This window comes from Brassica rapa, chromosome A02, assembly GCF_000309985.2.
Source record: "Brassica rapa cultivar Chiifu-401-42 chromosome A02, CAAS_Brap_v3.01, whole genome shotgun sequence".
Classification (NCBI taxonomy): Eukaryota; Viridiplantae; Streptophyta; class Magnoliopsida; order Brassicales; family Brassicaceae; genus Brassica; species Brassica rapa.
In genome coordinates, this window is record NC_024796.2 from 10,190,620 (window position 1) to 10,218,076 (window position 27,457).

Below are 27,457 nucleotides of genomic sequence, written 5' to 3' on the forward strand. Positions count from 1 at the left end.
AACCAGTCATATGATGTGTGGCTCCTGTGTCTAGGATCCATACACATTCGTTACTCTTACCCTTTAGATGCTCATTGGTTGTTCCCTTGTTGATTAATTTCTGAACAATACTCCATTGTTCATCGGTGATTCCACTTAGACCTTGACGATCTGCATCAGTGATTGTGACATTAACTTGGACCTTTGCGGTATTTGTTTTAGCAACAGTTGCCGTATTAGCCTTTGGCGTAACGCTTTTCACTGATTCAGTTTGTTTTGGTCGGATAGGAACCCTGGGTTTTTGACTCCCTTCCCACCAGTCGGGGTAGCCAATAACTGTGAAACAACCAGAAGCTTCGTGTCCTGTTCGGCCACAGACAGTGCATTGGCGCGTAGGATCTTTGTTCGCTGGTCGAGATGTGTTTGATTTTGATGATGTAGGTTGTTGTTGCCGTGCTTGAGAAGCTAGCAAACCTGGCTCTGATACCATGACAAATCTTAGTTTAGGATCAAAGTAAACTTGAATATTATTGATAATGTGGCTTGGTATAAATACCAAGCTAAGTATGTTGACAATAGGAAAACTTAAAACCAAAGCTATCTAGGAAAACAAGATAAATCCTTATCTAAAATAGATTAGTATAATTTCCTAAATCTTATAGAAATCATACTCCAATAAATACTTTTTGTATGAACCCACAGTTTTACCTTCCTATATAAATTTTATTCCCATTCTTAATTCTTATCATAAACATGCAAAGGTAAAAAACATGTAAGCGTTTCACGTTTAGCTACTAGGCTTTGAATTGACTAGTAATGTAAAACACAAAGATATGTTTATGATACGAATTAAAATGACGACTTTTTTTTTGAACTTTATTAAAATGGCTTATTTGTGATATAACCAAAAAAAAAAGTAAAATTAGTTTTGTAGAAAGAGGTTAGAGAGAGATAGGAAGAGAGAAGAGGAGAGAGGGTGTGATTTTGGTTATATAATAAATTATGGGTTTTTGTTTGGTTATATCACCTAATTTCCCTTATTAAAATGACGACTTGGAAAAAAACATCTAAAACTAGGCTATGATGACGAAGGTTATCTAAAGCTTCTTGAGAATTAGCTCGTTAAACTAAGTTATAAGTACTGTTAGTATAACTCCATGATACAAAATTCGTATGAATAATATTACAGTGTCTAACGATATAAGATATACCAAAACTTGTGTGATTTGTTCTTTAGGAAATTCACCACCAAAAGCAAAACAAATTGGCATGAATTCCTCCAAAAGTAAGAAACCGCCACTCAAATGTTACCAATATGTCGAAGCTGTTTTTAATGTTAGTTTTGGTAATATAGCTACTATTTTTTCCATAACCAGTAGAAAACCTCCAATGCACTACAGAACATTTGATCACCAATCAAATCCAAGTGTTGTTAATCCAATGGATTCAAAAGTCAACACAGGTAAACCTTTTTTAATGGTCGGCCTTTTTATATTAAGAACACTCGTCAGCCAATTATCCTTTTACTTCATGCCTTTTGTTCTTTAAAAAGATATATAATTTGACATCTTGACTTCTAATTGAGGATGTTTAGTTGAAATCTAGTCATTTGACATTTACAATTACTAAAAAGTAGCTTCAATAAAAGGAAGGTAACTTACATGCATACGTCTAAAAACCAGTATGTAAATCATATAAATTATTTAGCCCGACTTTCTTCTTTATTAGACTTTAAAGATATAATTCTCCGTAATCTTATTGAATAACATTTCTCGATCAACCTAGTATGTGTCCATCATTACTACAGAAACCAAATATATATTCTGAAGAAAATGAAGGACAATAAACTTATTGGAATTGATCAGAACCGGCGAAGCTAATCCGACGTGCCCAAACTGAATGTAATGGGTGGTTTGATGCAAACTTAAATCATAATGATGATGCACAGCCACCACACCAGACACAGAATACACAGCTCTATGCATGTGGGATCTTAAACTGTAGAATCATATGATTGGGTACGGTTAGATGAAATGGGAAATCAACAACTAATGGGTTTAAAAATAAGAAGAGATGCTTGTCCCTTCTACACTCAGAATTGGATGTTCTCATCTGGGCTACGGAGAACATGATTCAACATACCACATGTCAGTATTTCGGGACAGACTGCAAGGAGGTAATTGCGATAATCAAAGATTTTTCGACAAAACTATCAGAGTTAGCATCACTACAAGAACGCTTCCAAGAATTTAAGATCTCTCACGTTCCAAGGGCACATAACAAGACAGTCGACTCTCTAACCAGGACTGCGCGATCTTTTCATAAGAGTTTTAGTTTTTATTGATTGTTCTAATCTGATCTGAATTCTCAGACCTACTATAGTTTGATTAATAGAGCAGTTGTTTATTGTAAAAAAAATATTTTTCATATGTATTATTTTTTGTCCTTTGCAAGAAAATGATGATTATTCTTTCCATTATTTATGGCCCAAAGAGAAAAGGGTTACTTCAAAAACTTACAACGAAATAATACTGTTGCATAATAACCTAAACTTAAAATTTCTATGACAACAACAATTCATGCACATTAAAAGAATCTAAGGATCATTCTAATGAACATATTTACCGATATAACTGCACACATATTAATTTCAAACACATTTTCTCCTCCTCAGGCTCTACACCTTGAGTAAAACATATTTACTTAGCCACATTGTGTTAATGGCTGAACAAGTTTTACGTGTGTTCTAAAAATCGGTCTAGGCGGCGCTCACCTAATCAGTAAATCGGATATGAGCTAAACGACTTTTCAAACCAATTTTTTTGTTTAAATTGGTTTTGGCATTCAAACAATCAGCCTAAGCGCCCGCGATCACCGCCTAACAATTTTTAGAACATTGGGTTTACACCATCTTCAACCAAATTTAAGCCTCTGAATCAATTTTCTTTCTAGATTTGGCAACTCTTAAGAAAAATTTTGGTAAGTGATTGTTGAGTATATAGCTACAAGAGTGAGTGGAAAATAGATGGAAGTACTTTGACAAGTGACACTAAGCATGCAGGGAAAAAGAACCATAGACAAAATGGTCAATGCAAAAATACCCTGAACCCACTATAAACCCCGCAATCTAACTCTCTCGAACCCTTGACCTCACCTACAAATCCACAGCATTACCCATTTGGTCAACATCAAGTACAATTTAAATAACTATAGGGAAGTGTTGAAACAATGACAGGTCTCAATAATAAATGTTACAAACAATGAATCAATGATGCATTTGCATACATTTCAAAACCACCATCAAGTTGAGCTTTTTGCATCTCTCTATCAACAAACCATTCTGATGAACATATATATATATATATATGCCTACACATAGAGCAACCCCCCCCCCCCCAGGGACACATCTGTTTTAACGAATAAAACAATGACACACAACAAATCTGCGTTTAAAGTGAGGTCAACCAACCTTCTTATCAGATCCTTTTAGGTTCAAGTTGAACCATTTTCTCTTCGATTTGTCTCTACTCTCTGATCCCCCTTCTTCACCCACACTATCCCCATCTCCTTTAGATTCATCTCCTTGAGCTTTGCTGCTACTTCCATTGCTCAAGTTGCTACCGCTTGGTGTCTTCACCACAGAGAAAGAGGAATGGATTGAATCCCGTTGCTTTAGCAGTTCATCCACCTTTACCATCATCCAAACAAGACATATCAATCAATGCAAGAGTTCCTCACAAAACAAAGAGATCCAATAAACGCACCGTTTGCTTCTCCTGTGTATATCTGTTGGTTACTTCTTGAAACCGCGCCAAAGCCTTGCAAAAAGAATATAACAAAAGCATAATTATATATGGTCTACCTGAATACTAACTAACTGAGCTCTTAATAGCAGAAAGTTACTTTTCGGTACTCAGTTTCAAACTGCCGCAGATCGTTTCTCTTTCTTAAAATCTGAGCTTCAATCTCCTTCAAATTCTCTGTTGTGTCCTCGTAGGTCTTGGCACAGAGTGCCTCCATTGTGTAGGATGCAGTCTTGAAAAAGTTATCACCTGAAAAAGTAGCCAGAGACCACTTAAACTAAAAGTCTCAAAGACAGTCCAGTAAAAGAGAAGAATTATTCATTACCATAAACTGCAAATATATGAGTGCCAGCTTTCAGTTCTGAAACCTCACAAGGTTGAAGACCTTCCAGTCTCTTAAAGAAAGCAGATTCAGGGTCTTTGGCTACAGCTAACTGCACAATAAGGAATGCTTTCACATTCTAACGATCGAAAAGAAAAGAAGCTCAAAAGCTTGCATACCGCATTGATAGTAGAGTCCATTCTGTACACTTGAAAATGTAAGAAGTACATGCCAGCTGACGTCACCTTGCCTGTTTTCTCACTCTCTTCCTGCAACAACAAAGACAGTTCAGTAATGGTGTAATGCTAAGAACAACATTGTTTTAATATTAAGTTTACCTGTAAGGCCAATCCATAGCCGCCACTTGAATCTTGCTCAAAATAAAGTAACTGCAGATAGATAGATAAGAGTTAGAAGCTAGATGGATACAGTCATGGTTCAGTAACGGCATATACCTTAAATTTACTTTGTGCCGTTGAGGTAACTCTAACAACCACACCTGACTCAGCTTGTTGTTCACTTATCGTCACTCCAAAAAAGTGAGCGCATTGCTTCTCAACCTTGCCGCTAACAGATGTTCCAATAGGAAGGGGCCTAACAGTAACAGTGCCGTTCATAGCCTCTTCGAGAACATTGGCAGATACACTAGTCTTGATAGGCACACCTAGCTTGCTGAATAAAGCTGCAAACATGGTGTTAACGGTTCCAAGGTTAGACAAGTCAATTTCCATGTCCATTCCATCAGCATCAATGGCCTCAAAGCCTGCATTGTCGTATTGTCTTCTCTTATCAGGATCAGACAAGATGCTGTATGAATATGCGACTTCCTTGAAAAGCTCGGAAGCATCAGGGTTGTTGGCGTTCTTGTCTGGATGATACCTATCAAAAAAATCAAATTGGTTTGGATCGAATAAAAGATTACATCGAGAATCTAAGAAGAAGAAGAAGAAAGGAGGTTACTTTAGAGCAAGTTTTCTGTAAGAGGATTTGATTTCTTGATCAGAGGCGGTTCTTGATACGGAGAGGACCTCGTAAGGGTCCCTTCGAGTTGCCGGAGAAGACGAGCCTTCAGCCTTTTTGGAACTCATCGTCTCTCACCAGGAATACGAATATCTGAAATCGAGACGAGGGTTTCCCAGGACCAAGTCAAATTTTGATTTGATTTGATGAGGATGCCACTTCGGGTTACTCAGACCAAACCCTTGAAACAAGTTGCATACGCCTGGTCTTTTAAGTTTTTTTTTTTTCTTTTTTTCTTTTTACATGACATAGAAAATAGAAAAATTACACCAACTAACCATAAATTTATTAATAAAGAAATCTTACATTTTCGATTTACATATTATAAAATATATTTGTATGTAAAAATAAGAAACATACTTGATTTTATAGTATCATATGTATTGATTAAATTATAAAAGTACAAATTTAATGTTAACTTTATATGATTAAATGGTGTATCAAAAATATGTACAGTAAATGTAAATACACTATAAGTGTAAAATGATAAAATAACATCAATATATTCTAAAATATTTAAAAAAGAAAGATAGAATTAAAAACAATCTATACAATATATTATTTATATTTATATAAATGTTATTTGTATCTATACTATTAAAACATGATCCTATTGTCCTTTGTACCTTAATCTGCCCTTTTATTTACTAACATTGCATGTTTCATTAAAGGCAATCAAGTAATATTAATAACACATCTATATTGGGTCATTTTTTCGGATCCAGCCTACATCAGATCTCTCTTGGGCCATTTGAGCCGATTAAGAAATCAGATTCAGTTCTCACATTTTTTTTCCTTTGGGCCATTGAGTCCAAGTTCAAATAATTTTTTTTTAACTATTCTTAATTATTATTATTTTTTTCTTAATATAATTTAAGCATTCATAAAAAAATTGATTTTTTCATTGAAAAGTATAAATCTTTATTAAAAGTATATAATTTTTTTATTAAAATATTAACACATAATTATCAGAGTTATACCAACTTAATTCATTAAAGAAATAAAGTTTAATTTTTTAAACATAAATAGTCATTTAAAATGAAATACGATAAATAAAGATAAAAAGTTTAAGTCTTTTATAAAATAAAACACAAATATATGAAAATATGACATTTACTAAATATTTGTCAATTGAAAAAAAAACTGGCTTTAAAAGCGCGGATCAAAATCTAGTTTTATATTATATTGTGACCATATATTTACATAATTTTTTTTAAAAAATAATTATCTTATTATATTATTGTATTATATGTTACATTCATCCAATTCGAAACTGACAAAATTTAGTAATTTATTGTATATATTAATTTATAGTGGTACTACTATATAATGTTGAATTTTATGTGTTACTTTGTACTTTACTTATAAGATGTTCAATTTATTTTGTGCTTAAAAATATATTTAATTTTAAATTTTAGTATCTTTTACATTTAGAGTTGAATTATTAAAGGTTAAGTAAAACAAGTTTTTTTATCTAAACATATAAGAAGTGAGAGAATAAACCAAAATTTTGTATCCTACCTTTAGACCACCTTGCCATGAAATTTATCTCTATTCATTTTCTGCAGTGTTTGAAACACTTCTTATTTTGTATCAAGTTCGGTCAAGTATGAGTTCATCTCATCAAAAACCATTTGAAAATAAATTTTTAGACAAAATTATAAACGGAAGAATTGTGTTATTTTATGAGTCAATTAGCTAAATAACCACAAAGAAGTTAGATTAGGTGAATACACATGATGTGATAAGTTGTGTGTCTAACAACTAAGGTATGATGTTGTGGGATTTAGGGTATTTAGTTAATTAAGGGAAAAGTTATGTATATGGGATGCAATTTCACTTATTTTATTAGAATTTTAAACTATCAATTACAAAACTATAAATTTATATTCTCCAGTGATCTTCTAATGTCGAATTAAAAAAAAAAAGCAAAAAACCATAAATAAGAATGTACATTATCATTTATTAAAAAACAAGATTTAAGCTAATTTGAAAGAAAAGAAAAATTAAAAGGACTAGTTTAATAAATATATTAAATATGTTACAAGAAATTATATTTAAACTCTTTTATTTCACTTAATTTTGAGTGTTCGACTTAGCAAAATATTCTAGGTTCTTGATTCTTTTAGGAATTAGGATAAAGATCTTCTTGCTTTTCTAAGACTTGTTGATCTTGAATGTCCATGCATGGCACTAAATACTTTTGGGGCTTGGGGGAAGATAATGGCTTTATTATTGGGTTGGGGTCTGGTGGTGGCATGATCGGATCTATAGAAGCAGATGCAGGCAATGAAACAAAAAGATAAAAAAAATACACAGAAGCGGTAAAAACCAAATACATGACAAAAATTGGTAAATATACTTTGTAAATTATATGTCAAAGATTGGTTGAGCTAGAGACAATAATTATGTAACACGTGCCATCCTTCCTGGAAAGTCATAAAGTATTATTGGAAGCTTCATGCCGTTTAGGGCATAAGAGCATCAGCATTGAAGGGTGTTAGCAAAAGTTTAGACAGTTTTCCATAAAAAAAATATTAAAATATTTCAATAGTGTTGAACTCGGATCGTGCGAAGTCGCTGAGAAGACCCCGTATCATTACTGTTCTGCGGGCCTAACACCACGTGGCGGTTCGCAATTAGATGAATATTAATTCTTTTTTTTTAAAATAAAACAAAAATAAAATTAAAATAATAATAATAGGAGCATTGGAAATCTGAATAGTGAGGTTCACCAATGCTGATGGTCTAAGATTTTGTTCGTTTCCTAGAAGTGAAACTGAGCATAATAATAAAGGAAGTCAATTGAAAATCGACAGATTAGACGAAGACTAATGATGGCTGAAAGTTTGTGGCCTGGCTCCTTAGAACAAAGTTGAAGGCTGAATTTGTTGAACCAAGGAAATATGAATAATAACGGAAAATATTTGTGATTTCTCAGATACCAACCTACTTCTTTGTTCTTCACATTTGTGACCAACTTTTCATATCGTTTTCTTGGTCTAAATGTTAAATTTCATATCGCTTTATGTTAGTTGTTAAACATGCAAATCCTAAAAGGTTTTGACACGAAGCAGTCATTTGTATAATTCACACTCGTCTGTTTTATACTTTTGTCTTCCCATGGTTTTAATTTAATAAGTACGTACAGTCACTTTGATGATAGAACGAGATGGAAATTTACACTAGTTAATATAATGGTTTTACTATAATTATTTTTACTTGAAAAAGTTTCCATTAAATACTTTCTTTTAAAATAAATTCATGTTGTTTTTATATAAAGTTGGTTTTCATATAAAATCACTTTATACTAAAACTAAAACATTAACGGATAATTACTAAAAATTATGTTAAATTTTTTTGTTGAAAAAGTGTTTTCTTCGAATCATTTTACTTGAAGCTTTTTTAACTAAAACTCATTTTAGGTCAACAATTTTTAATTTATGGTTATAAATGGCAGTGACAGTTTTACTTCAAACAAAAATAAACGTCAATTAATTTATGTTGCACTTTGAAGTTCTTTTACGTTTTTCTCACCAAACTTATCGAAGTTGCCCGATTGGCATTTACTGTGTATGAAAAAAAAAACTCATGCCAAAAAAAAAACTTAACATAGTGGCGTTTTTATTGAGTTTATTTTGACTAGTAGTACGTAATCTTCTTAGGTTTCTTAAGGATATTGCTGACCAAAAAAGTTAATAAAAATATTTTACTAACTAGGCCTGGGCATCCGGAGTCCCAATCGGGTTTCGGTTTTATCCAATCGGGTTTCGGTTTTTCGGATTTATCAAAATCAGCCCCATTCGGATTATATAAAAGTTCGGTTCGGGACCGGTTCGGGTTCTATCGGGTTCGGGTCGGGGTTAATAAATCTTCAAAGAACCGGTACAACCCAATATACTTTCGGGTTCGGTCCCAATCGGTTTTTCGGTTTAAAAGAGTCTGATTTTTACCTATTTTATAACCAAAACATGAGTAAAATCGGTTCTTCAGCTTTAAAATACCTGATTTGTACCTATTTTGTAACCAAAACTTAAGTAAAATCGATTCAAAAATAAGGAACATCAACCGTGATCATTCAAGGTCAAACGAAAAGTAAATATATTTACTGATAAAAAGAAAACCAAATAAATAAAAACATAAAACGAAAACCAAGTTCTCATGAAATAAGAAACATTGTTTAACGAAAATAAAATCAAAATCTAAATACTTCAAAATTCAACGGTCATCTTTAACCATCAACCTTCATGTAATAGAACCACCAACCTTCATGTAATAGATAAGTATTTTGGATGTTCAATATTTCTTAGTGTATTTTGGATACATATTAGGAATTGAGATCATGTTTGGTACAAGATCTATTCGAGGTTTTAAATGTTTCGGGTTCTATCGGATATCCATTTAGATTCGGGTTCGGTTCGGATAACACCCATAACCCGAAATACCACAAAACAAGACCCATTCGGTATTTACGTCGGGTTCGGATCGGTTCGGATTCATTTTTATCGGATCGGATTCGGTTCGGGTTTTCGGGTTCGGTTTATTTGCCCAGCCCTATACTAACTAAAGAATCAATTCCATAAATTTCAGCTATTCACCTGAATATATTATTGTCTGTCATTTTCTGTACTAAATTATTCAGTTTTAATATGCGATTAAATCACCATTACCCGTTAAAATCTTCCATAACTAGTTTCTAACAGATTCTTCCATTAATGTTTAGTACATAGACTTTATATGAAACCTTTATTTTGTAAGAAAAATTCATCTTTTCAACCCCAAAATTTTCTATTTTGACAAGCAAAGACTCCACAAAATAGTATAAATAGAATTCTCCACTTGTAAAGGCGGGTATCATATCTCTTGCCCTTAAAGCAAAGAACTTGTCTCTCCTCCATCTTCAAACTTTGTAAATCCATTCACCCCTAAAACACAACTCTCTCTTTCTTTCTCTCCATGAAGAACCTAAAAGAGCAAAGCTCATTTTTGTCTTCTTCATCACCATCTCTAGTAGCAAAGCTTCTCAATGCTCAATACCATCATTTCCTCAATCTCATTTCATTTTCCCTTATTCTATGTTGCGGCATAATCATCGGTATCCTTCTCCATTCCTCTCTACAAGACATATCTTCCACATCTTCTCTCAACATCCAACGGATCTCTCAGCTCTTCCTTGTCTCGTCTCCTCCTCCTCCTACTATTCCTTCTCCTCCCCCTCCACCTTCTAAGCCCGTGCGCGTCGGGCTCAAAGGGTTTCTGAGGTCGCCGAAGAAGATCATGCACGACATGGAAGATGAAGAACTTCTTTGGAGAGCTTCAATGGCACCTAAGATCAGAAGTTATCCTTTTTATCGAACACCAAAGGTTGCTTTCATGTTTTTGACAAAAGGTCATTTACCTCTGGCTCCTTTATGGGAGAAATTCTTTAAAGGACATGAAGAGCTTTTCAATATTTACGTTCACTCGTATCCTTCTAATAACGAGTCCTATCCCGAAGGTTCCGTCTTCCATGGCCGACAGATCCCAAGCAAGGTCAGTTTCCTACACTTTGATGTTTTCATTTTTTGAATGAAATAAAGATCAAACGAAAAAACGTTTAAAATTAAATTTTTGTAACATTTCTATAAGATATTCAAACTATATCAAGCTGTCAAATCGATATCAAAAAGGAAAGAATAACAAATTGCTATACAAATTCTTGAAATTAATAATGTTACAAATCTTACACTCTTAACTTTATTGAAAACTGTGTGCTTTTGTTGTAAACATGCTCTGACTGTGATTGAGTAAATGTCAAAACAAAAATTTTACATTAAAGAGTTCAAATTTCATATAAGATTGTGAAGGGAATGTAGATTATCTTGCACACTACGGTTGCTTTTTGTTACATAAATTATTAAAAAGATTTAAACAAGTAATTGTTTGTGGTCCATCGTCGGTGCCAGTGCTATTTTATTATATAAGTATATGCTACAATACATTGCATGGTTTTCCTTTTCTTTTTGGGTCAATCTATTATTGCATGGTTTATTCGTTAGTTAACATAAACGTTTTTGCCAACAAGAATCGCAGGTGCAAACGCATGTACCCCGTAAAGGAAGATGAATATATGATCTTATTAGTGGTTAATTTAATTTAGTTGGCACAAACGCATCTGTCTTAAATGAAAAACATATCCCAATTGATTACTTCCCGTAATCTCTCAAATCAAAAGTCAAATTCCAAATTAATTATTTCCCGTAACTTTCTCAATTTAAGATTCATCAATCTTCTCTTGTGACGTGACTTTTGTTGAGTGCGCCTAGTGTTACCTATTTTAGAAGGATAAATCTTACAAAGTTGGTTAACAAGTTGGATTTGATTCTAACTTCATCGATATACTTTTTTTCTTGGTCCATTATGTCACGCGGTCATTTGAATATAATTTTAGTATTAGTTCAATTATATCAATTGACCACAACTAGATTAGCTTATGTTTTTTCTGGATAAATTTGCGTTATTTATTTTATAAACTTATACGGGTCTTGTAACATTGTTTTTATTAATGTTAAAAAACAACATTGTTTTATTGATAATGCAGCGAGTGGACTGGGGATATGTTAATATGGTGGAAGCAGAACAAAGATTACTAGCAAATGCTTTGTTAGACATATCAAACGAACGATTCGTACTTCTTTCCGAATCATGCATCCCTCTCTTCAACTTCACAACCGTTTACTCTTACCTCACGACATCAACTCAAACTCACGTTGAGTCCTACGACCAACTCGGTGGCGTTGGACGTGGTAGATACAGTCCTGAAATGAAACCACGTGTCCAGCTACGCCACTGGCGAAAAGGCTCCCAGTGGTTCGAGTTAGACCGTGCCATGGCCCTTGAGATCATCTCCGACACAACCTATTGGCCTCTCTTTTACCGTTATTGCCACCACGGTTGCTACGCAGACGAGCACTATATCCCTACGCTCCTCAACATCAAATCTAGCTTGGGTGGCCGCAACTCGAACAGGACTCTCACTTGGGTTGACTGGACGAACGGTGGGCCCCACCCAACCCGGTTTATCAGATACGAGGTGACAGAAGAGTTGTTGGTGAAGCTGAGGAATGGTGATGATAAGAATAGGCAGTGTTACCACAACGGAGAGAAGACGAATGTTTGTTATTTATTTGCTCGCAAGTTCTTGCCCACTGCTCTCGGCAGGTTGCTCAGGCTTGCACCTTCTGTTTTATATTTCTGATCATTCTTCTTTCGTAATTTATTTTTGTCAATTTGTCAACGTTACGCTGTATTCTTTTTGTTCTTTTCCTCAATTCATAAATGATCATTTATAAAGTGAGAATAATTTCTGTGGATGTCGGTTCCAATTTATCTAGTTCCGGTCAAGATACCGGGTTGTTCTCTGTTCAAAAATTCTTATTTAGCAGTTGGTATTATCCATGCCTAACGTTTTGATCTAAGCTTTCACTTTGCTTATGCGAACTTGATATGAAATAGACGCTAATACATGAATATCTATGCATATCCTCTTACTGTTTGAAGTATAAGAATGCTACCTCCATTCGTGATCCAAGATAATTGTCTCGTACTTTTTATTTTATTTTTTTTTTGCTTGAACTTTATAATTGTCTCGTTCTTTCTTCTCTTTTTATAGCTAAACCTCTTTCTTGGATCATAATGTTTCCTTAATCAACAGTTTGCTTATGGGCGTAACCACTTCCTACAGTTTGTTTATGGATTCTAGATAGAAAGTCATATTAATTTGCAAAGGCTTGTGAAAGATTGAATACTTTGTAGAAATAAATCCTCTCAAATCTTATTTTTCCAACATCAAGATGAATTTTCAGACTACTTGACTACCATGAAATGAAATAATTGTGTCCGGGTCATCTATTTGTAATGGTTCATGAAAAAGTCTTCTACAGATTTTTGGATGATTCATTTACACATTGCCGTAAATGGTTTGTTCGTCCGTAATATCAGCCAACGAAATAACCTTTAACAATCACATGTATTCGATATTGTATGTTTCTTTTGTTGACTATCGTGTAACTCTTAATCTAATGCTATACTATACAATTAGTAGCCGACAATGTTACCATACTATGCGATAACAAGCGCGCACATGGTTCCATTATACTCTATAAAGTCCTTTCTCGTGTAGTTTTCATCGTCCGAGAAATCAGAAAGAATAATGGACCGGACATTAAGGCATCACTAGTGGGCGGCGTTACATGCATTTAGACCCGGACTTTCTAAAGTAATCATCACTCACTACTTTCTTCGTTAGTTTAATACTACTTGTGTGTTACGCAACCCAATATTTCAAAAGTACCAACCTAATTTTTGGCTTTAGATACAAATAAAAAAAAAAGAAAAAGAGAGATTCCTGCTTTCAATTACAAAAATATTTTATAGTGTAGATGTAAAATTTTAACGCAAAATATTATGAACTTTCAGTTTATGTTTGGTATTTTAATATTTTTTAAAAAATGTTTAAGATCTAAATAGAAACTAGCAATATCCATAAAACAGAAACTAGCAACATTACAAAACAAATTAAAAGTGAAAACAACTAAGAAACGCCTAGAACTCTAGAAGTGTAAGTGTTATGAAGCAAAGGTAATGATTCTGCTTACGTAATTTACACAGACTTTAAGTTAACACATCTCGCTACTGACTAGTAGTCCCACCACACGTGTCCTCAGACAAGCATGGAGAGGACTCCGCCGCAGAATTGATCCCGTCGTTACACGGCGAGGTCTCAGAGCCACCACCACGTATCTCCTCTATCATCTTCACCACGTGACCCATCTTTGGCCGGTGATCCGCCGTGGCCGCAGTGCAGGCCATAGCAATCTGCAGCAGTCCCACCATCTCCTCCTCTATATCCTTATACCTCATCAGCTCCAAATCGAACACTTCAGCCGTCCACTCCTCTCTCACCACCGATTGAACCCACCTCGGTAAATCCATTGCTCCGCCCGAGTGACCCGTCTCCACTAAGTTTGGACACTTCCCGGTGAGAATCTCGAGAAGTAACACTCCAAACGAGTAGACGTCGGATTTTTGGGTGGGTTTACGACCGTCCAGCAGCTCCGGTGCACGGTAGCCGTTAGACTTGGCGGTGGTTTGCGAAGGTGCGAAGATAGAGAGGCCAAAATCGGAAACACGAGCGTTGCCGGAGCCGTCGAGGAGGACGTTGGTGGATTTTATGTCACCGTGAGTGAGCTTCAGGGTTTTACATGAGTTGTGGATAAAAGCTACTCCACGCGCCGCCCCAGCTGCGATCTTGAGGCGCGTGGTCCAGTCTAGTGGGGTCCGACCCGGTCCACGATTACCTACACCAAAGCGTAAATAACCAATTAGACACTATCATAATATTACGAATATGACACTTATCTTGAAAAATGTAATTAGTCGCTTTATTAGTTAGTAAAAGTAGTGTAAAACAATGAACGAAGTGATTATATTAAATTAAATGATTAGGTGGAAGAGACAAAGAGTAGAAGCCGAGCCGAAGAAACAACAAAAAGCGATTAAATGAGACAGATCAGGACTTTATTTGTCCAACTTGTTGCCAATATCTGTGTCTATCCAGAGTCTTTAAATTCTCAATTATCTACATTTAGTAATAATAATAAATGCCCACGTGAAAGTGAATCAGTTTGGATTAGGCGGCTTTGGTTAACCGAACCCAGCCCTTTTTAGGTTATCGATTAACCAAAGTTTTTCTAAAAGATTACTACTTCAATATAATAAGTTTTGGTTTGGTTTGGTTTGGTTCTGTTCTTAATTAATTTCGATTTTTAATTTTACTAAACAAAAAATAAACTTTTTGTAATAAGGTTAACATCAGATTTAAATCATATTCAAATAATTCAGTTTGACTAAATTCTAGTAATGATAAAAATTTAATTTACTTTTGGTATAAACAATCTAGTTTCCTATAAAATTTGTTATAATTCATCTAGGAAAATTTAAAATTAATTGTTCCGGCCAGACGAGCCGAACCGAACCAGTAGAAATTTTGAAATATTGGTGATCACTTCAACTAGATTAACCAAACCAGAACCAAAAACCAAATGACTAAATTCTAGTAAAAATGATAAAAATAAGTTTACTTTTGGTATAAACAAATCTAGTTTCCTATATAATTTGGTATAACTCATCTACGAAAACTAAAAATTTAAGATTAATTGATAGGTTCCGGCCAAACGAGCCGAACCGAACCAGTAACTGCAGTAATTTCGAACTATTGGTAATCAATTCTACCTTACTAAAAACAAACCAAGAACCAAAAATCTAGATTTGGTTTTGTTAGCTCGGTTTGGTTAAAATCTGCAGTGCTACTTTGGATATACGTCCAAAGTATTAACCCTACTCTTAATGCCTTTTGGCGTTACCCTAAATATCATTTCCTTTCATGTACCAGGAATCGGTAATCACCTGTTTTTGGCCCACACAGGAACATCCCTATCATTTCTATAATTTCTCCTCCTATGGAAACATAAACCTAAGCCAACTTTTGGTAAAAATAATTACCCCTAAATCTCTAAACTGATTAGCAACTGATTTCTAGAATTGGTAATGATTAACATAAAAGTAAAGAACTGAAAACGACGACGTACCATGGAGAAGCCAGAAGAGGCTACCATTAGGCATGTATTCACAGACAAGAAGCTTCTCTTCTCTAGCGAAGTAATAAGCTTTCAAGCTCACAAGATTACTATGACGTAGCCTTCCCAAAACCTCCATCTGCTGCTCAAACTCTTTCTTCCCAGTCACATTCACCGCATCTTTCAACCGCTTCACCGCCACCTCGTTGCCGTCGTCAAGCACCGCCTTGTACGCCGTCCCAAACCCTCCTTTCCCCAGCATCTCCGCCGAGGCTCTGAGAAGATCTTCAAGCTCGAACCGCCTAGTTCCTTCGAAAAAGACCATTCTACCCCTCTCGCCGCCTTGTTGCTGCTGGTTGTTGCCACTGTTCTGCGCCGCCGTTGGGTAAGGACTCGAGGAGTAGACTATCTTCTCTCCTTCGAGAACCTTCGAGGGTTTCTTCCTGTTTGCGGCGTATTGTCTCCAGAAGCAGCAGTAGAGAAGGAGAGAGACGAGGCTTAGGATAATGACGTCTCCGAGTATGATAGCTACTAGTGCCAATGTACTGATCCTCGCCGTGCTGCTTTTGTCGCCGTCTTTGGCGGTGTGAACTGATGTCGGAGAGGAAGGAATGGTTTCCGGGTTGTTTAGAGGAGAAGCTGTTGCTCTATCGGGTTGACCCGGTTTAGTTGGTTCGTTGCATTTTACCAATGGAGCTCCGCAGAGAGATGGGTTTTGTCCGAAGACTGAGCTCGGGAATTCCGACAAGGAGTTTGGTATCCGACCAACCAGGTTGTTGTCGGAGACGTTGAAATCTTGGAGATCGGAGAGACTGATGTCTGGTATCTGACCGGAGAACCGGTTTGTTTCTAACCGGAGAGTGAGGAGATGGGTTAAATGGGTTAGCGTCGGTGGAATCTCGCCGGAGAAGTTGTTGAAGGAAAGATCAAGGCGGTAAAGACGAGTGAGTGAAGTAACCGACGCCGGAAACTCTCCGGAGAATTGGTTTTCCGATAAGAAGAGTAGCTTCAATGCTGTGAGGTTCGAGATGTCGGGGACTGGACCGGAGAAGCGGTTACGCTTGAGGCTGAGAACTCGGAGCTCGGTGAGCGAGGCGAGTGAGGCGATTGACCCGGTGAGTTCGAGGTTCTCGAGGACGAGTCGCGTGACTCGGTTTCCGACGCAGGAGACTCCGGTCCATTTGCACGGGTCGGTGGTCGAGTTCCATGAGGAGAGTTTCCCGGTGGAATCAGCGGCGGATTTGAAGTTTAGAAGAGCCTCTAAATCAGAGCTTGAAGAAGAAGAAAGGAAGCAGCAGAGAAGGAGTAGAGAGAGAAGCAAATGCTGGCTGAAGAAAGACCGTTTCTCCATTGTCGCTCCGACAAATTTGCAGACAGACAAGAGATAGAGAGAGTTTCAAGAAAAGAGCGTTGAGAGGAAAGTGGTATGGTCGTAACTAAAGCGTTTATTGTGTACTGGTTTTGTGACGTAACGACAATGACTAATTTACCCTTCTTTGCTATCTGAGTATCTGGACCGTACGATTGTTTCGGATTTGACCAGTGTATAGAGGGTTTTAAAGAGAGTCAAAGGGTTTTGATGTTCCCCGTAACGGTTGTAATATTTGCTTCTGCCACACGCGTGCCTGTGATCTCTCACGGGTTAACTCTATAGATTTTGTTCCATGTGAAGAAGATTAATGTTCATAATTACTACTCCTAAACCAAGAAAACAATCTCTATTAACAATTTTTGCATAATTTTGAAAGATGGTACAATCTGGTAAATAAAGAGAAAAGTGGGGTTCTTTCAACGTTTCTCGAGACTTTTGTTTGTTGATTTATTATTTTCGCTGCAGGAGAAGATGAGCTTTTTGCTTTATTCATAATAAAGCAGCAGAAGTCTGAGCTTTTGCTTCAACAATGTCTTTGCTTGTTTCATGCAAAATTGTTCCCCATCATAAACATACGTCGCAACCTTACAAATTCCATTACTATTTTTAACTAATACTAAACTTATGACATCTAATGGTATTTTGACTTTATTAACTGTATAATGTAAACATTTAAAGATGTTATAAAATGAAAACATTTAAAGTCTTAGTATTATTTTTAACATTTTTACCAAGAAAAAAAAAGTCTTAGTATTATTTATCATGTGTTATATTATGAGCAAGTTTTGTTATGAGCAATCAAATTCATTTATCATACAACTAGAACATATCCTATTTTATTTCATATTTACTACAAATTTCATTTGGGAATAAAATATTTTCTATTTTAGAGTAAAAATTAAAATTATTATTTATTACTCTATTTTTATATTAAAATGAATATTGACGTAAATTTTAATTCTATTTTAGAATTACTATATTTAATTTAAAATATAATACTAATATGTTAGAGATGCTCTTGTAATCAATAGCTTTTTGAACAACAACTCCACGACCTACAATTCTAAATACACACATTTAAGATGGACAGAACTCTCCTGCATACAGAATAGCTCTACTTGGGGTATAATATATATATGTGAAACTTCCGATAAATTTTGAAATAAATCTGCAAAAGCTGTTTGTTATAAATCAAATTCCAAACCCGAACCTTTAAAGTTTCTTAATTTCGTGAAAAGTATTTTAGATATTTAAAAAACTATGTTTTGGCGAAAGAAATCATGTATAGAATAATCTTTTGGCCTTTTTCGAAAATTGAGTAATAAGGAAATATGCCAAAGGAGCGTAAGGCCAAGGGTGGAAGCCAAATCATACAAATCTCGTGTCTTTTCTTGGGTCCATTTAAGATAGTTTGTCACTAGAGACATCAATCGGTTTGGTCCGAACGAGTCGCCAACATTTCGGGCCGGTTTTGCAAATTTTTGACCGACCATCATTAATGAGTTCAATGACTCTTCTATGTCAGTGGTCTTCGTGACTTGTGTGGCCGTGATTAAGTCAACTTGCGCAAGTAAAAACTTATACACAATGGTGAAATTGCTAAATTATATGGCTCCTTCATCACCAAGCCGTTCTTCTTCTAAAAACTAGTTTCAGTTCTTTCTTTATGGCTCTTTCATCATCATCATCTTATTCTTCTTCTACCTCCTATTCTCGCAGTTGTGTGTATGATCACTGCGTTTAAAGACAACGAGATCAAGAGAAGCCTGTCACTTGATCCCGAGCTCAACATGCAATCAAGAATTCAAGGATTGTTGTGGTTGTGTTGTCCAGAAACTACGCCTCTTCAAGTTGGTGCCTTAACGAATTGGTGGAGATCATGAATCGCAAGAAAAAGTTTGGTCAAAGGGTGATACCGGTTTTCTACGGTTTGGATCCTTCTCATGTACGAAAACAAACCGGTGACTTTGGAAAGATCTTTGAAGAGACATGCCACAACAAAACAGAAGAAGTGAAAACTAGATGGAAGGAAGCTTTGACCAATGTAGCAAACATCCTTGGATACCATTCTGTGAGCTGGTGGGAGATTTTATGAATCATTACATCATGCTTATACTTCATTAACAAACAATCAATTTGCTGTAAGAAAAACATGTTTGTGAAGTTACCTTTGTCCTTTGTTAGGGCAACAAAGCTACAATGATTGAAGGAATTGCCAATGATGTTTTGGACAAACTGCTTTTAACTCCATCAAAGGATTTTGATAACTTTGTTGGCATTGAGGATCATATAGCTCAAATGAGTGCGTTGTTGCATTTGGAATCTGAAGAAGTGAGGATGGTTGGTATATGGGGCTCTTCGGGAATTGGTAAGACGACAATCGCAAGAGTTCTGTTCGGTCGGCTCTCTCTACACTTCCAAGGTAGTATTTACATAGACAGACGTTTCATCTCCAAGAGTATGGAAAATTATAGTAAATCCAACCCGGATGACTATAACATGAAGTTGCACTTGCAAGAAAATTTCCTCTCTAAAATATTAGATAAGAAAATCATAGAGGTAGATCACTTAGGCGTGGTTAAAGGGAAGCTAAAGGACCTTAAAGTTCTTATTATCATTGATGATTTGGATGACCAAGTGGTGTTAGATACTTTGGTGGGTGGAGATGAATGGTTTGGTCCTCGAAGCAGAGCCATTCTAAAGGGTCATGGGATCAAATGTATTTACGAGGTGGGTATGCCATCTGAAAATTTAGCTCTTCGAATGTTCTGTCAATCTGCTTTTAGACAAAATTATCCACCTGTTGGTTTCATGGAGCTCGCTTCTGAAGTTGCAGCACGAGCAGGTGGTCTTCCTTTGGGTCTAAACATTTTAGGTTCATGTTTGCGGGCGAGAAACAAGAAGTACTGGGTAGACATGTTGCCAACACTAGGGAAAGGGCTAGACGGAAAAATAGAAAAAGCCCTACGAGTTAGCTACGATGGATTAGAGAGGAAGGAACATCAAGCATTATTTCGTCACATTGCATGTTTCCTTAACGGTGATGAAATCAAGAACATTAAGTTGATGCTTGCAGATAGTGAGTTGAATGTTGATATAGGTCTAGAAACTCTTGTTGAGAAGTCCCTCATACGTATAATACAATCATTAGATATAAATATCGTTGAAATGCACTGCCTAGTAGAAGAAATGGGAAAAGAATACATAAGACGGCCTTCAAAGGGATGCGGAATTTCCGGTTTCTAAACATGTACACTAAGAAATGGGACCATGAAAAAGAAGTCATATGGCGTTTTGGGGAAGGCCTTGACTATTTGCCGCCGAAACTTAGATTCTTAAGGTTGGATGGATACCCAATGAAATGTATGCCTTCTAACTTTTGTCCTACATATCTCGTTAAGCTTCATATGCAAGGGAGCAAGCTAGAGAAATTGTGGGAAGGAGTTCATGTAAGTTTTTAGATATAAATATTAGATAACAATAATTTCAAATAAGGTGTACCTGACTTTTACTATAGTCACTTACAGGCTAAGGAACATGGATTTACAGAGATCTAGAAATCTTAAAGAAATCCCAAATCTTTCTATGGCTATTAATCTTGAAACACTTAATCTTGCGTTTTGCTCGAGTTTGGTGGAGCTTCCTTCCTCTATTCAATATCTCAACAAACTCAAGAAGTTGGATGTGACATTCTGTGAAAATTTGGAGATTCTTCCAACCGGAATGAATCTGGAGTCTCTAGAACGGTTCACTCTCAAGGGATGCTCGAGGTTGAAGAGTTTTCCTGATATTTCAACCAACATTTCCGTGCTTGATTTAAGCGAAACAGCCATTGAAGAATTTCCATCTAGCTTGCGTCTAGAGAATCTTGCTGAGCTTGGAATGTGTAGAATAAAGAGTGAAAATTTGTGGGAAAGAGTCCAGGTATGTACTTAACCTAACGTGCGTTCTAAGCACTTCATAAGAAATTATTGTGGCTAGGTCTATATTTCGTAAGAAGCAATTAGTGAAAGGAAAATTACTACCAATTCATATTTTCATTTAAAATATCAAATATACTACCAATTCATATTTTCATTTAAACTAATATATTAAAAATTTTAAAATCTTCATCCAATTTTTTATTCATTCCTAAAATCTGAAATCAAATTAGAATTTTTAAAGTTTATTTTTGAATTCTGAAGATTTTTTAAATTTTGTTTGAAATTTATTAATAATTTTAATTTACAGTTTTAAAATTTAGTGCATTGAATTGGAAAATAAAATAATTAGTTGAGATATTAAACTGGGTAACAAAAAAATTTGGATATTAAATATCTTAACAAAATTTAGTTTATGTATTTTTAGGAAATTTCCCCTTCACAGAAATAACAATTTTACTAGTTTTTGTTTTGTTTGTTTTTCAGCCGCTTACACCTCTCATGGCCATGCTGTCTTCCTCTTTAACGAGGTTGTACCTCTCGGATATACCAACTTTGGTGGAGCTTCCTTCTTTATTTCGTAATCTCAATAAACTGAAAAGTTTGAGCATTAGACACTGCATAAACTTGGAAACTCTTCCTAACGGCATCAACCTCAAATCTCTCGACATACTCGATCTTACTAGTTGCTCACGGTTGAGGAGTTTTCCTGATATCTCGACCAACATCTCAGAGCTTTTTCTAAGCGAAACAGGGATCGAAGAGGTTCTCATCAAGCTACTGGAAGCTTTTCCTCAATGACTATTCCTCTATCTCACTGCTTTCTCTTGCACCCCCTCTTCCGATTTAGGGTTTGCACACGACTCTATGCCCACAAGTGATGTCAATGGAGTATATATCCATGTGAGTTGTCGGTTCAAAGGCAGATTTGGGAACATCTTTGAATCCTTTGGACAGCCACATAGCTTTTTGACAAATCAGAAGGACAGCCATCTATTTATAATGGACTGTCGTTTTCCCCTAAACAAAGACAATGCATGCTACGATCAGGTGGATATACAACTTCATGTAAGTAATAATGGGGAGTCTACGTTCAAGTTAAAGAAATGGGGTATAAGCCTATTCAGTAGCGGAGAACAGACAATTAGTGATCAAAACATTCTTCCACGTGTTTATGAACCCGATGAAGAGAATACTGTTTATGGTATTTGCCATGAGACTGAACTAGGTGACGAACCTGGAGATGAGTTGGTGGAAACGATGAGATGCAGGAAGCGAATGCGAAGAAGCATTACTTAAGCATCAACTGAAACTGAATACTATATATGTATCTCATAATTCGTTTTTGAGGACCAATACATGACTGTTTCTATAATAATAGATCATTCCATTGTGTTTTACAGACTTAGGGATGTTAATATGGGCTCAACCCCACAGGGTTAGCCCAAACCCTCTGAAACCATCTGTAACCCTAACCCTTATTTATGTAACAGGGTTTAAAAAAGGCTGGCCCTAATAGGTCTAGGGTTTAAATCTTAACCCTTTAATTTTGATTCACACAATTATTTTACAATATTTAAATATATACTAAAGTTTTTAATTTGTTAGATGATGCAAAATATAATTTTTCCATAAAATTTTCAAAAACAAAAAAAAAATCAAATTTTTTTGCCAAAATGGAAAATCAAGTTTTAGCTAAAACAGAAAATCGAATTTTTCCGCCAAAAACTAAAAATCGAGTTTTTCCCCACAACTAAGAATCAAGTTTTCCCGCCAAAAACGAAAACTGAGTTTTCCCCAACAAAAACTAAATATCGAATATTCCAGCCAAAACCACAAAATCAAATTTCCCGTCAAAACCGAAAAAACTCAATTTTAAATTATGGCGGGAAAACTCGATCTTGCGGTTTAGGCGGAAAACCCCAATTGTGATTTTTTTTCCGAAAAACTTAAATTTTGTCTTTGGCGGGAAACTCAAATTTTCGTTTTTTGCGGGAAAAACTCGGGTTTGCGATTTTGGCGGGAAAAACTCGGGTTTGCGGTTTTGGCGGGAAAACTCGGGTTTGTGGTTTTGGCGGGAAAACTCGGATTTGTGGTTTTGGCGGAAAAAATCGGATTTGTGGTTTTGGCGGGAAAACTCGGGTTTGTGGTTTTGGCGGGAAAACTCGGATTTGTGGTTTTGGCGGGAAAACTCGGGTTTGTGGTTTTGGCGGGAAAACTCATTTTCCGGTTTTGGTGAGAAAAAAAATCAATTTTTTGGTTTTGACGGAAAAACTCGAGTTTGTGGTTTTGGGGGAAAAACTTGATTTTTAGTTTTGACAGAAAAACTTGATTTTGCGGTTTTGTCGGAAACTCGATTTTGTAGTTTTGGCCAAAAAAACTTGATTTTCCGGTTTTGGCGAGAAAAGTCGATTTTGTGGTTTTGGTGGAAAAACTCAAATTAGGTTTTGGCTGGGTTAAACACAATTTTTGTTTTTGACGGAAAAAAATTATTCTTAGTTGTGGCCTTGTGGGGAAAAAACTCGATTTTTCGATTTTGACAGAAAAACTTAATTTTGATGCTCAAGTTGGAGGAAAGAATCATATTATCTCTTTATTTTTTTAATTTTATCTTTAATATTTAAGAACAAAAATAAATAAATTATTTTTTTTCAATGAAATGGACAAATCCTGGTACCAGCCATAATCCTTGATTATAATAGGGTTAAAATATGGCTGGGTTAAAATAGGGCTGGGCTTATAATAAACAAAAGAGGGTTAGGCCATAACCCTGTAATTAACATCCCTATACAGACTACATGAAGCACCTGTCAAGAAACTACACAACATGTCCATATTGAGTAGCATAGGATAGGAGGATCATAATTTAAAAACCTATACAAAATCTTCTGCCACTCTGACCAAAGATGGCTGCCCATCAGTTTCTATATTTGATTCTTTTTGTGTTGCTAACTTTGGTTTTAATACCTGCTCCAGCAAGATAATGTAATGGTATGTGGCTTGTGATAACTTCATCTGCAGAGGATTTTAAGAAACAGACTCCGGTCATGCCATTAATATTTGGTTTGCTAGAGTCTGGCATATTTAGGAGATGGAGGAGACCAACAAAACCTTACATAAGGTTGATTATGGATTTGCTTGCCAGCTTTTCAAAAGTTTGGATTCACCTCTATATTTCATAGTACTTAGGTTTTTAATATATTATAATGTAAGTATAAAAAAGGAATGCAACAACTCGTTTTTTCAGAGAATGACAAAAGAGAAGACATAAGTTTTTTGCTTTAGTAAGAACACAAGCTTTTCAAACCGTATACCAATCAATGCACTCTATCCGACACTGAACCTGATTCTCATATGCATAAAGAATCAGTCCAACTCAAATTTATTTGAATGGATACAATAAACAACGAACCAAAGAAGAAAGAATTACAATGAATATGAATATAGAGTGTATGTGTGTGTGTGAGAAGTGGAAGTGGATACCATTCTTCAATCTTAGATGACTTTAACTCCACTTGGGCGCTTTCCTTCCATTGCGTCCTTTTTGTCACGACAGTCTGTGCATAAGAAGGGTCCTTGCCACGGCTTCAAACTCGTGGAGAAGATTGAACCAGCGTGGACCGATATACCTTCACTTGGAGCCAAGTCTAGTTGGCATATCGCACACGTGAATATCCCTCCTCCTCCTCCTCCTGTTGTTGGTTCCTTAGAACAGTCACCTGATCCTAACCTGCAAGAAAATCAACATAAACATTTGCTAAGAGATCATGCTCAAGTCTTTGAGGGAGAATAAGGACTGACCTTTCTGCTAGCATTGCAGAGCCTTCTTCGAACAGCTCTTCAACGATACTGACAGTGGAGAGTTTCTTGGAGAGTTTGTTAGATGAGTTCGATTTCTTTCTAAAGAGCAAAGATCTAAAGAAGTTGTTGTGTTTCTTAAGAGGAGAAGAGGACGGTTCTTGGGAGTTGTCTGGTGGGATTATGTCGACCACAATGCAGGTTGTGTCATCCTTTAGTCCCCTTCTTCTCAATGCTTCCTGCAACACAAACCTCAACCTCAATCACTTGTCTACAAATCCCAACTACACAATATGTTGTAAGAAACTTATATTCCCTCCGTTTCATAATACTAGAAGATTTTTGATGTTTCAAATTATAAGAGGTTATGACATTTCAATGTTCACTGTTCAACAAATGGTATTTTCCAGTTCTTTTTATGATTAGTTAATTTAGTTTTTATTTATATTTTAATGATAATTTTTTTTTGAAAAAGTAAATCACTTAATTTGTGTGCTATTAGTCATAACATCATGTCTATTATGAAACAGAGCGAGTATTACCTTAACTACTTGTCTAGCAGCAAGTTCAGCTGGTAATCCACGGCAAGCTTTAGCTGCAGCTTCTGAGGAGAGAGCGTCCCATATACCGTCTGAGGCTATTATAAGCCTTCCTCCAAGGTTTGATAGCTTTTATATTCATATATAAACAATTGTGAGTGTTTTTTTTGTAAAATGGCAAAATAAATCTATAAGGAAACAATGAGACTATGGTATGTACCTTCACTTGCTTTACAAAAGGAACTGGAACAATGAACTCTCCAACATCCATATCCCCAATAGACCTTGAAAGGCAGAGACCTCCAGGCCAACACCGTAGAGGACCAATCTCAACGCCTCCAACAATGCTTAGCCTTCCAACTTCTCCACCACTAGCAGTCACCCGTTCTCTCCTATATAACAGGGGTTAGATGTTTGCTTTAAGATGCAAAAAGCAAAAGCAAGATACATACTCTTCTTTATTATCTTCAAGCCTGTGATCCACAGTGAGGTTTGAAACTGAACCGCCTGAAGTATCCAAGATGCAGCGGGAGTCCCCAACACATGCAACAGTCACAGTCCATCCATCTACTATAACAAACGTGGCTGTTGTTCCGGAAGTTTCTCCTGTTATCAATCAAGAAAGTAAATAAACCACAACCATCATTCATTAACTACTAGAGGCTATACAATACCTCTGCTCTGAAACTCCTTGTCAGTCTTGACGAATCCGGAGACTAACGCACGAGGCAAAGCTTGAAGCCACTCATCACGGCTAAGCCCGCGGGGAAGAGCACTAAGCACATGGTTCAACAGATTCTCCCTTGTGAAAACAGCTGCAGCTTTTCCATTGTGCCCATCGAATATCTAACAATAAATAAACACAACACTAAGGTATAGATTAATCAATACATTAATTACAGAACATATCTTTAATGTTACCGCAAAGACAGAGAAAGTAGTATCAGTGTTGATCAAGAGATAATCTTCGCCTTTCCTAGATTGAGCAGCTTCCCCGTATCTCACAATCGGTTTCTCCATCTTAGCAGCTCTCGTCTCTCTGCTTAACAGAGCGGCAAGAGGCACAAGAGTCTCATGACTAGGCCTCTTTCCTTCTCTAGACGCCATTACAGACCCGAGACGACCTTACAACAATCTCAAATTACTAAAAGAAACAATCTTTCAGAGCCAAGTCATGAGTTTACTTGACCTGCAAATAACATATAAGACGAAAAGTAAATCTGAATCAAGAAGTAAGTAAAGGAAGTAGCTTTTGTTTGTTACTTGTAAGAGAAATGGACTAACACTTAAGGCTCTCTTTGTTGGCGAGAGAATGTCTGCCTCGCGATTTGCCGGTGGCGAAGACAAGAAGAAGAGCAAAGTGCATATCTGCCCGATTCAGGCAGAGACACGGATAAGGACAAAAGTGAGTTGAAGAAAATTATTAAAATGGTTTTCCGAAGGGTGAAGGAAGAAAGCTCAACGCGGAGACATAAAACGCGTGATTGTTGGTGCTCACTCCAAAATAAAAACCCCACAATAATTCATATCTTCAATGAAAAAAAAAGATAATACGGTAGTACTTTTCATTTTAATTTGGTTTTCTAGTCATTCTCATTATTTGTTGGGTTAATTAATGTTTTTATAGGTGTTGACTATGATTTAACTTTTATTTTAGAATCTTTATGTTATGTTTCGAGTTTATATCGCATGGTAAAAAGGAGATTTTTTTTTTTGTGTGAGTCTACGCAGGTGACTTTTCTTCTGTGTTTTCTAGTATTGTGGTTTTATTCTAAGTGATTTGTTGTAAGTTTACATGGATATTTTTGTTCTCCGTCAGCTTTTGTAATCGAAGATATATACTCGTTTTGCTTTGATTGTTGTTGTAATGGTTGTCACAGATTTGTTTAACGGGTTTAGAGTATATTTTTCGGAAGAGATTTCTTCTAGAACATTTTTAACCAAAGAAAAGGATCTATCTTTATCTGGAAATTTTTTTATCGTGTAGGCAATGAAGGTGACTGCAGCACGTTGTGATATGGGAAACCACTTTGACTGTTAAAAAGCACGAAACGAGATCATTTTGATATCAATATATTGGCATCATCA

General features: G+C 35.9%; 5 protein-coding genes and 1 long non-coding RNA gene across 6 annotated transcripts; 2 read left to right on the forward strand and 4 right to left on the reverse strand.

Moving 5' to 3' along the window:
* Positions 1 to 3,170: 3,170 nt before the first annotated feature.
* LOC103852475 (chaperone protein dnaJ 15) lies at positions 3,171 to 5,856 on the reverse strand. Its single transcript, XM_009129378.3, has 8 exons — positions 5,065 to 5,856; positions 4,560 to 4,983; positions 4,443 to 4,493; positions 4,284 to 4,373; positions 4,108 to 4,216; positions 3,883 to 4,031; positions 3,744 to 3,797; positions 3,171 to 3,667 (listed from the first exon to the last, which is right to left on the reverse strand). Exons 1-8 carry the CDS (start codon positions 5,190 to 5,192, stop codon positions 3,440 to 3,442), a joined length of 1,233 nt encoding a protein of 410 aa, XP_009127626.1. The 5' UTR covers positions 5,193 to 5,856; the 3' UTR covers positions 3,171 to 3,439.
* A 524-nt stretch (positions 5,857 to 6,380) lies between these two features.
* Positions 6,381 to 9,913, reverse strand: LOC117131654. The gene is made up of 2 exons (XR_004454744.1): positions 9,685 to 9,913; positions 6,381 to 8,840 (listed from the first exon to the last, which is right to left on the reverse strand). It is a non-coding gene; the product is annotated as an uncharacterized LOC117131654 (long non-coding RNA).
* On the forward strand, positions 9,693 to 12,568 carry LOC103852476 (glycosyltransferase BC10). Its single transcript, XM_009129379.3, has 2 exons — positions 9,693 to 10,656; positions 11,705 to 12,568. The coding sequence occupies exons 1-2, from the start codon at positions 10,081 to 10,083 to the stop codon at positions 12,359 to 12,361; spliced, it is 1,233 nt and encodes a 410-aa protein (XP_009127627.1). The 5' UTR covers positions 9,693 to 10,080; the 3' UTR covers positions 12,362 to 12,568.
* A 1,061-nt stretch (positions 12,569 to 13,629) lies between these two features.
* LOC103852477 (probable leucine-rich repeat receptor-like protein kinase At1g68400) lies at positions 13,630 to 17,317 on the reverse strand. Its single transcript, XM_009129380.3, has 2 exons — positions 15,753 to 17,317; positions 13,630 to 14,462 (listed from the first exon to the last, which is right to left on the reverse strand). Exons 1-2 carry the CDS (start codon positions 17,089 to 17,091, stop codon positions 13,795 to 13,797), a joined length of 2,007 nt encoding a protein of 668 aa, XP_009127628.1. The 5' UTR covers positions 17,092 to 17,317; the 3' UTR covers positions 13,630 to 13,794.
* A 291-nt stretch (positions 17,318 to 17,608) lies between these two features.
* On the forward strand, positions 17,609 to 22,702 carry LOC103852503 (disease resistance protein RPS6). The gene is given in 6 exon segments (XM_033283729.1): positions 17,609 to 18,897; positions 18,900 to 19,191; positions 19,296 to 20,311; positions 20,314 to 20,565; positions 20,630 to 21,036; positions 21,519 to 22,702. Coding segments are annotated over 6 exon segments (2,340 nt in total). The 5' UTR covers positions 17,609 to 18,839; the 3' UTR covers positions 21,834 to 22,702.
* Positions 22,703 to 24,270: 1,568 nt separating this feature from the next.
* LOC103852478 (probable protein phosphatase 2C 15) lies at positions 24,271 to 26,900 on the reverse strand. Its single transcript, XM_009129381.3, has 8 exons — positions 26,654 to 26,900; positions 26,291 to 26,558; positions 26,044 to 26,215; positions 25,822 to 25,975; positions 25,590 to 25,761; positions 25,373 to 25,498; positions 24,834 to 25,069; positions 24,271 to 24,762 (listed from the first exon to the last, which is right to left on the reverse strand). Exons 2-8 carry the CDS (start codon positions 26,474 to 26,476, stop codon positions 24,528 to 24,530), a joined length of 1,281 nt encoding a protein of 426 aa, XP_009127629.1. The 5' UTR covers positions 26,477 to 26,558; positions 26,654 to 26,900; the 3' UTR covers positions 24,271 to 24,527.
* Between the last annotated feature and the right edge of the window lie 557 nt (positions 26,901 to 27,457).

Bases quoted from the DNA above. Each gene is read 5' to 3' on its own strand.
- LOC103852475 (XM_009129378.3), bottom strand. From the start codon at position 5,192: ATGAGTTCCAAAAAGGCTGAAGGCTCGTCTTCTCCGGCAACTCGAAGG. The intron at 4,984-5,064 runs GTAACCTCCTTT...TTTTTTTGATAG, and splicing joins TACAGAAAACTTGCTCTAAA to GTATCATCCAGACAAGAACG. The intron at 4,374-4,442 runs GTAAACTTAATA...TTGTTGTTGCAG, and splicing joins GCTATGGATTGGCCTTACAG to GAAGAGAGTGAGAAAACAGG.
- LOC103852476 (XM_009129379.3), top strand. From the start codon at position 10,081: ATGAAGAACCTAAAAGAGCAAAGCTCATTTTTGTCTTCTTCATCACCA. The intron at 10,657-11,704 runs GTCAGTTTCCTA...TTGATAATGCAG, and splicing joins GCCGACAGATCCCAAGCAAG to CGAGTGGACTGGGGATATGT.
- LOC103852477 (XM_009129380.3), bottom strand. From the start codon at position 17,091: ATGGAGAAACGGTCTTTCTTCAGCCAGCATTTGCTTCTCTCTCTACTC. The intron at 14,463-15,752 runs GTACGTCGTCGT...GCTTTGGTGTAG, and splicing joins CCTCTTCTGGCTTCTCCATG to GTAATCGTGGACCGGGTCGG.
- LOC103852478 (XM_009129381.3), bottom strand. From the start codon at position 26,476: ATGGCGTCTAGAGAAGGAAAGAGGCCTAGTCATGAGACTCTTGTGCCT. The intron at 25,762-25,821 runs GTATGTATCTTG...CCTGTTATATAG, and splicing joins CTTGAAGATAATAAAGAAGA to GAGAGAACGGGTGACTGCTA. The intron at 25,499-25,589 runs GTACATACCATA...TGAATATAAAAG, and splicing joins CTTTTGTAAAGCAAGTGAAG to CTATCAAACCTTGGAGGAAG.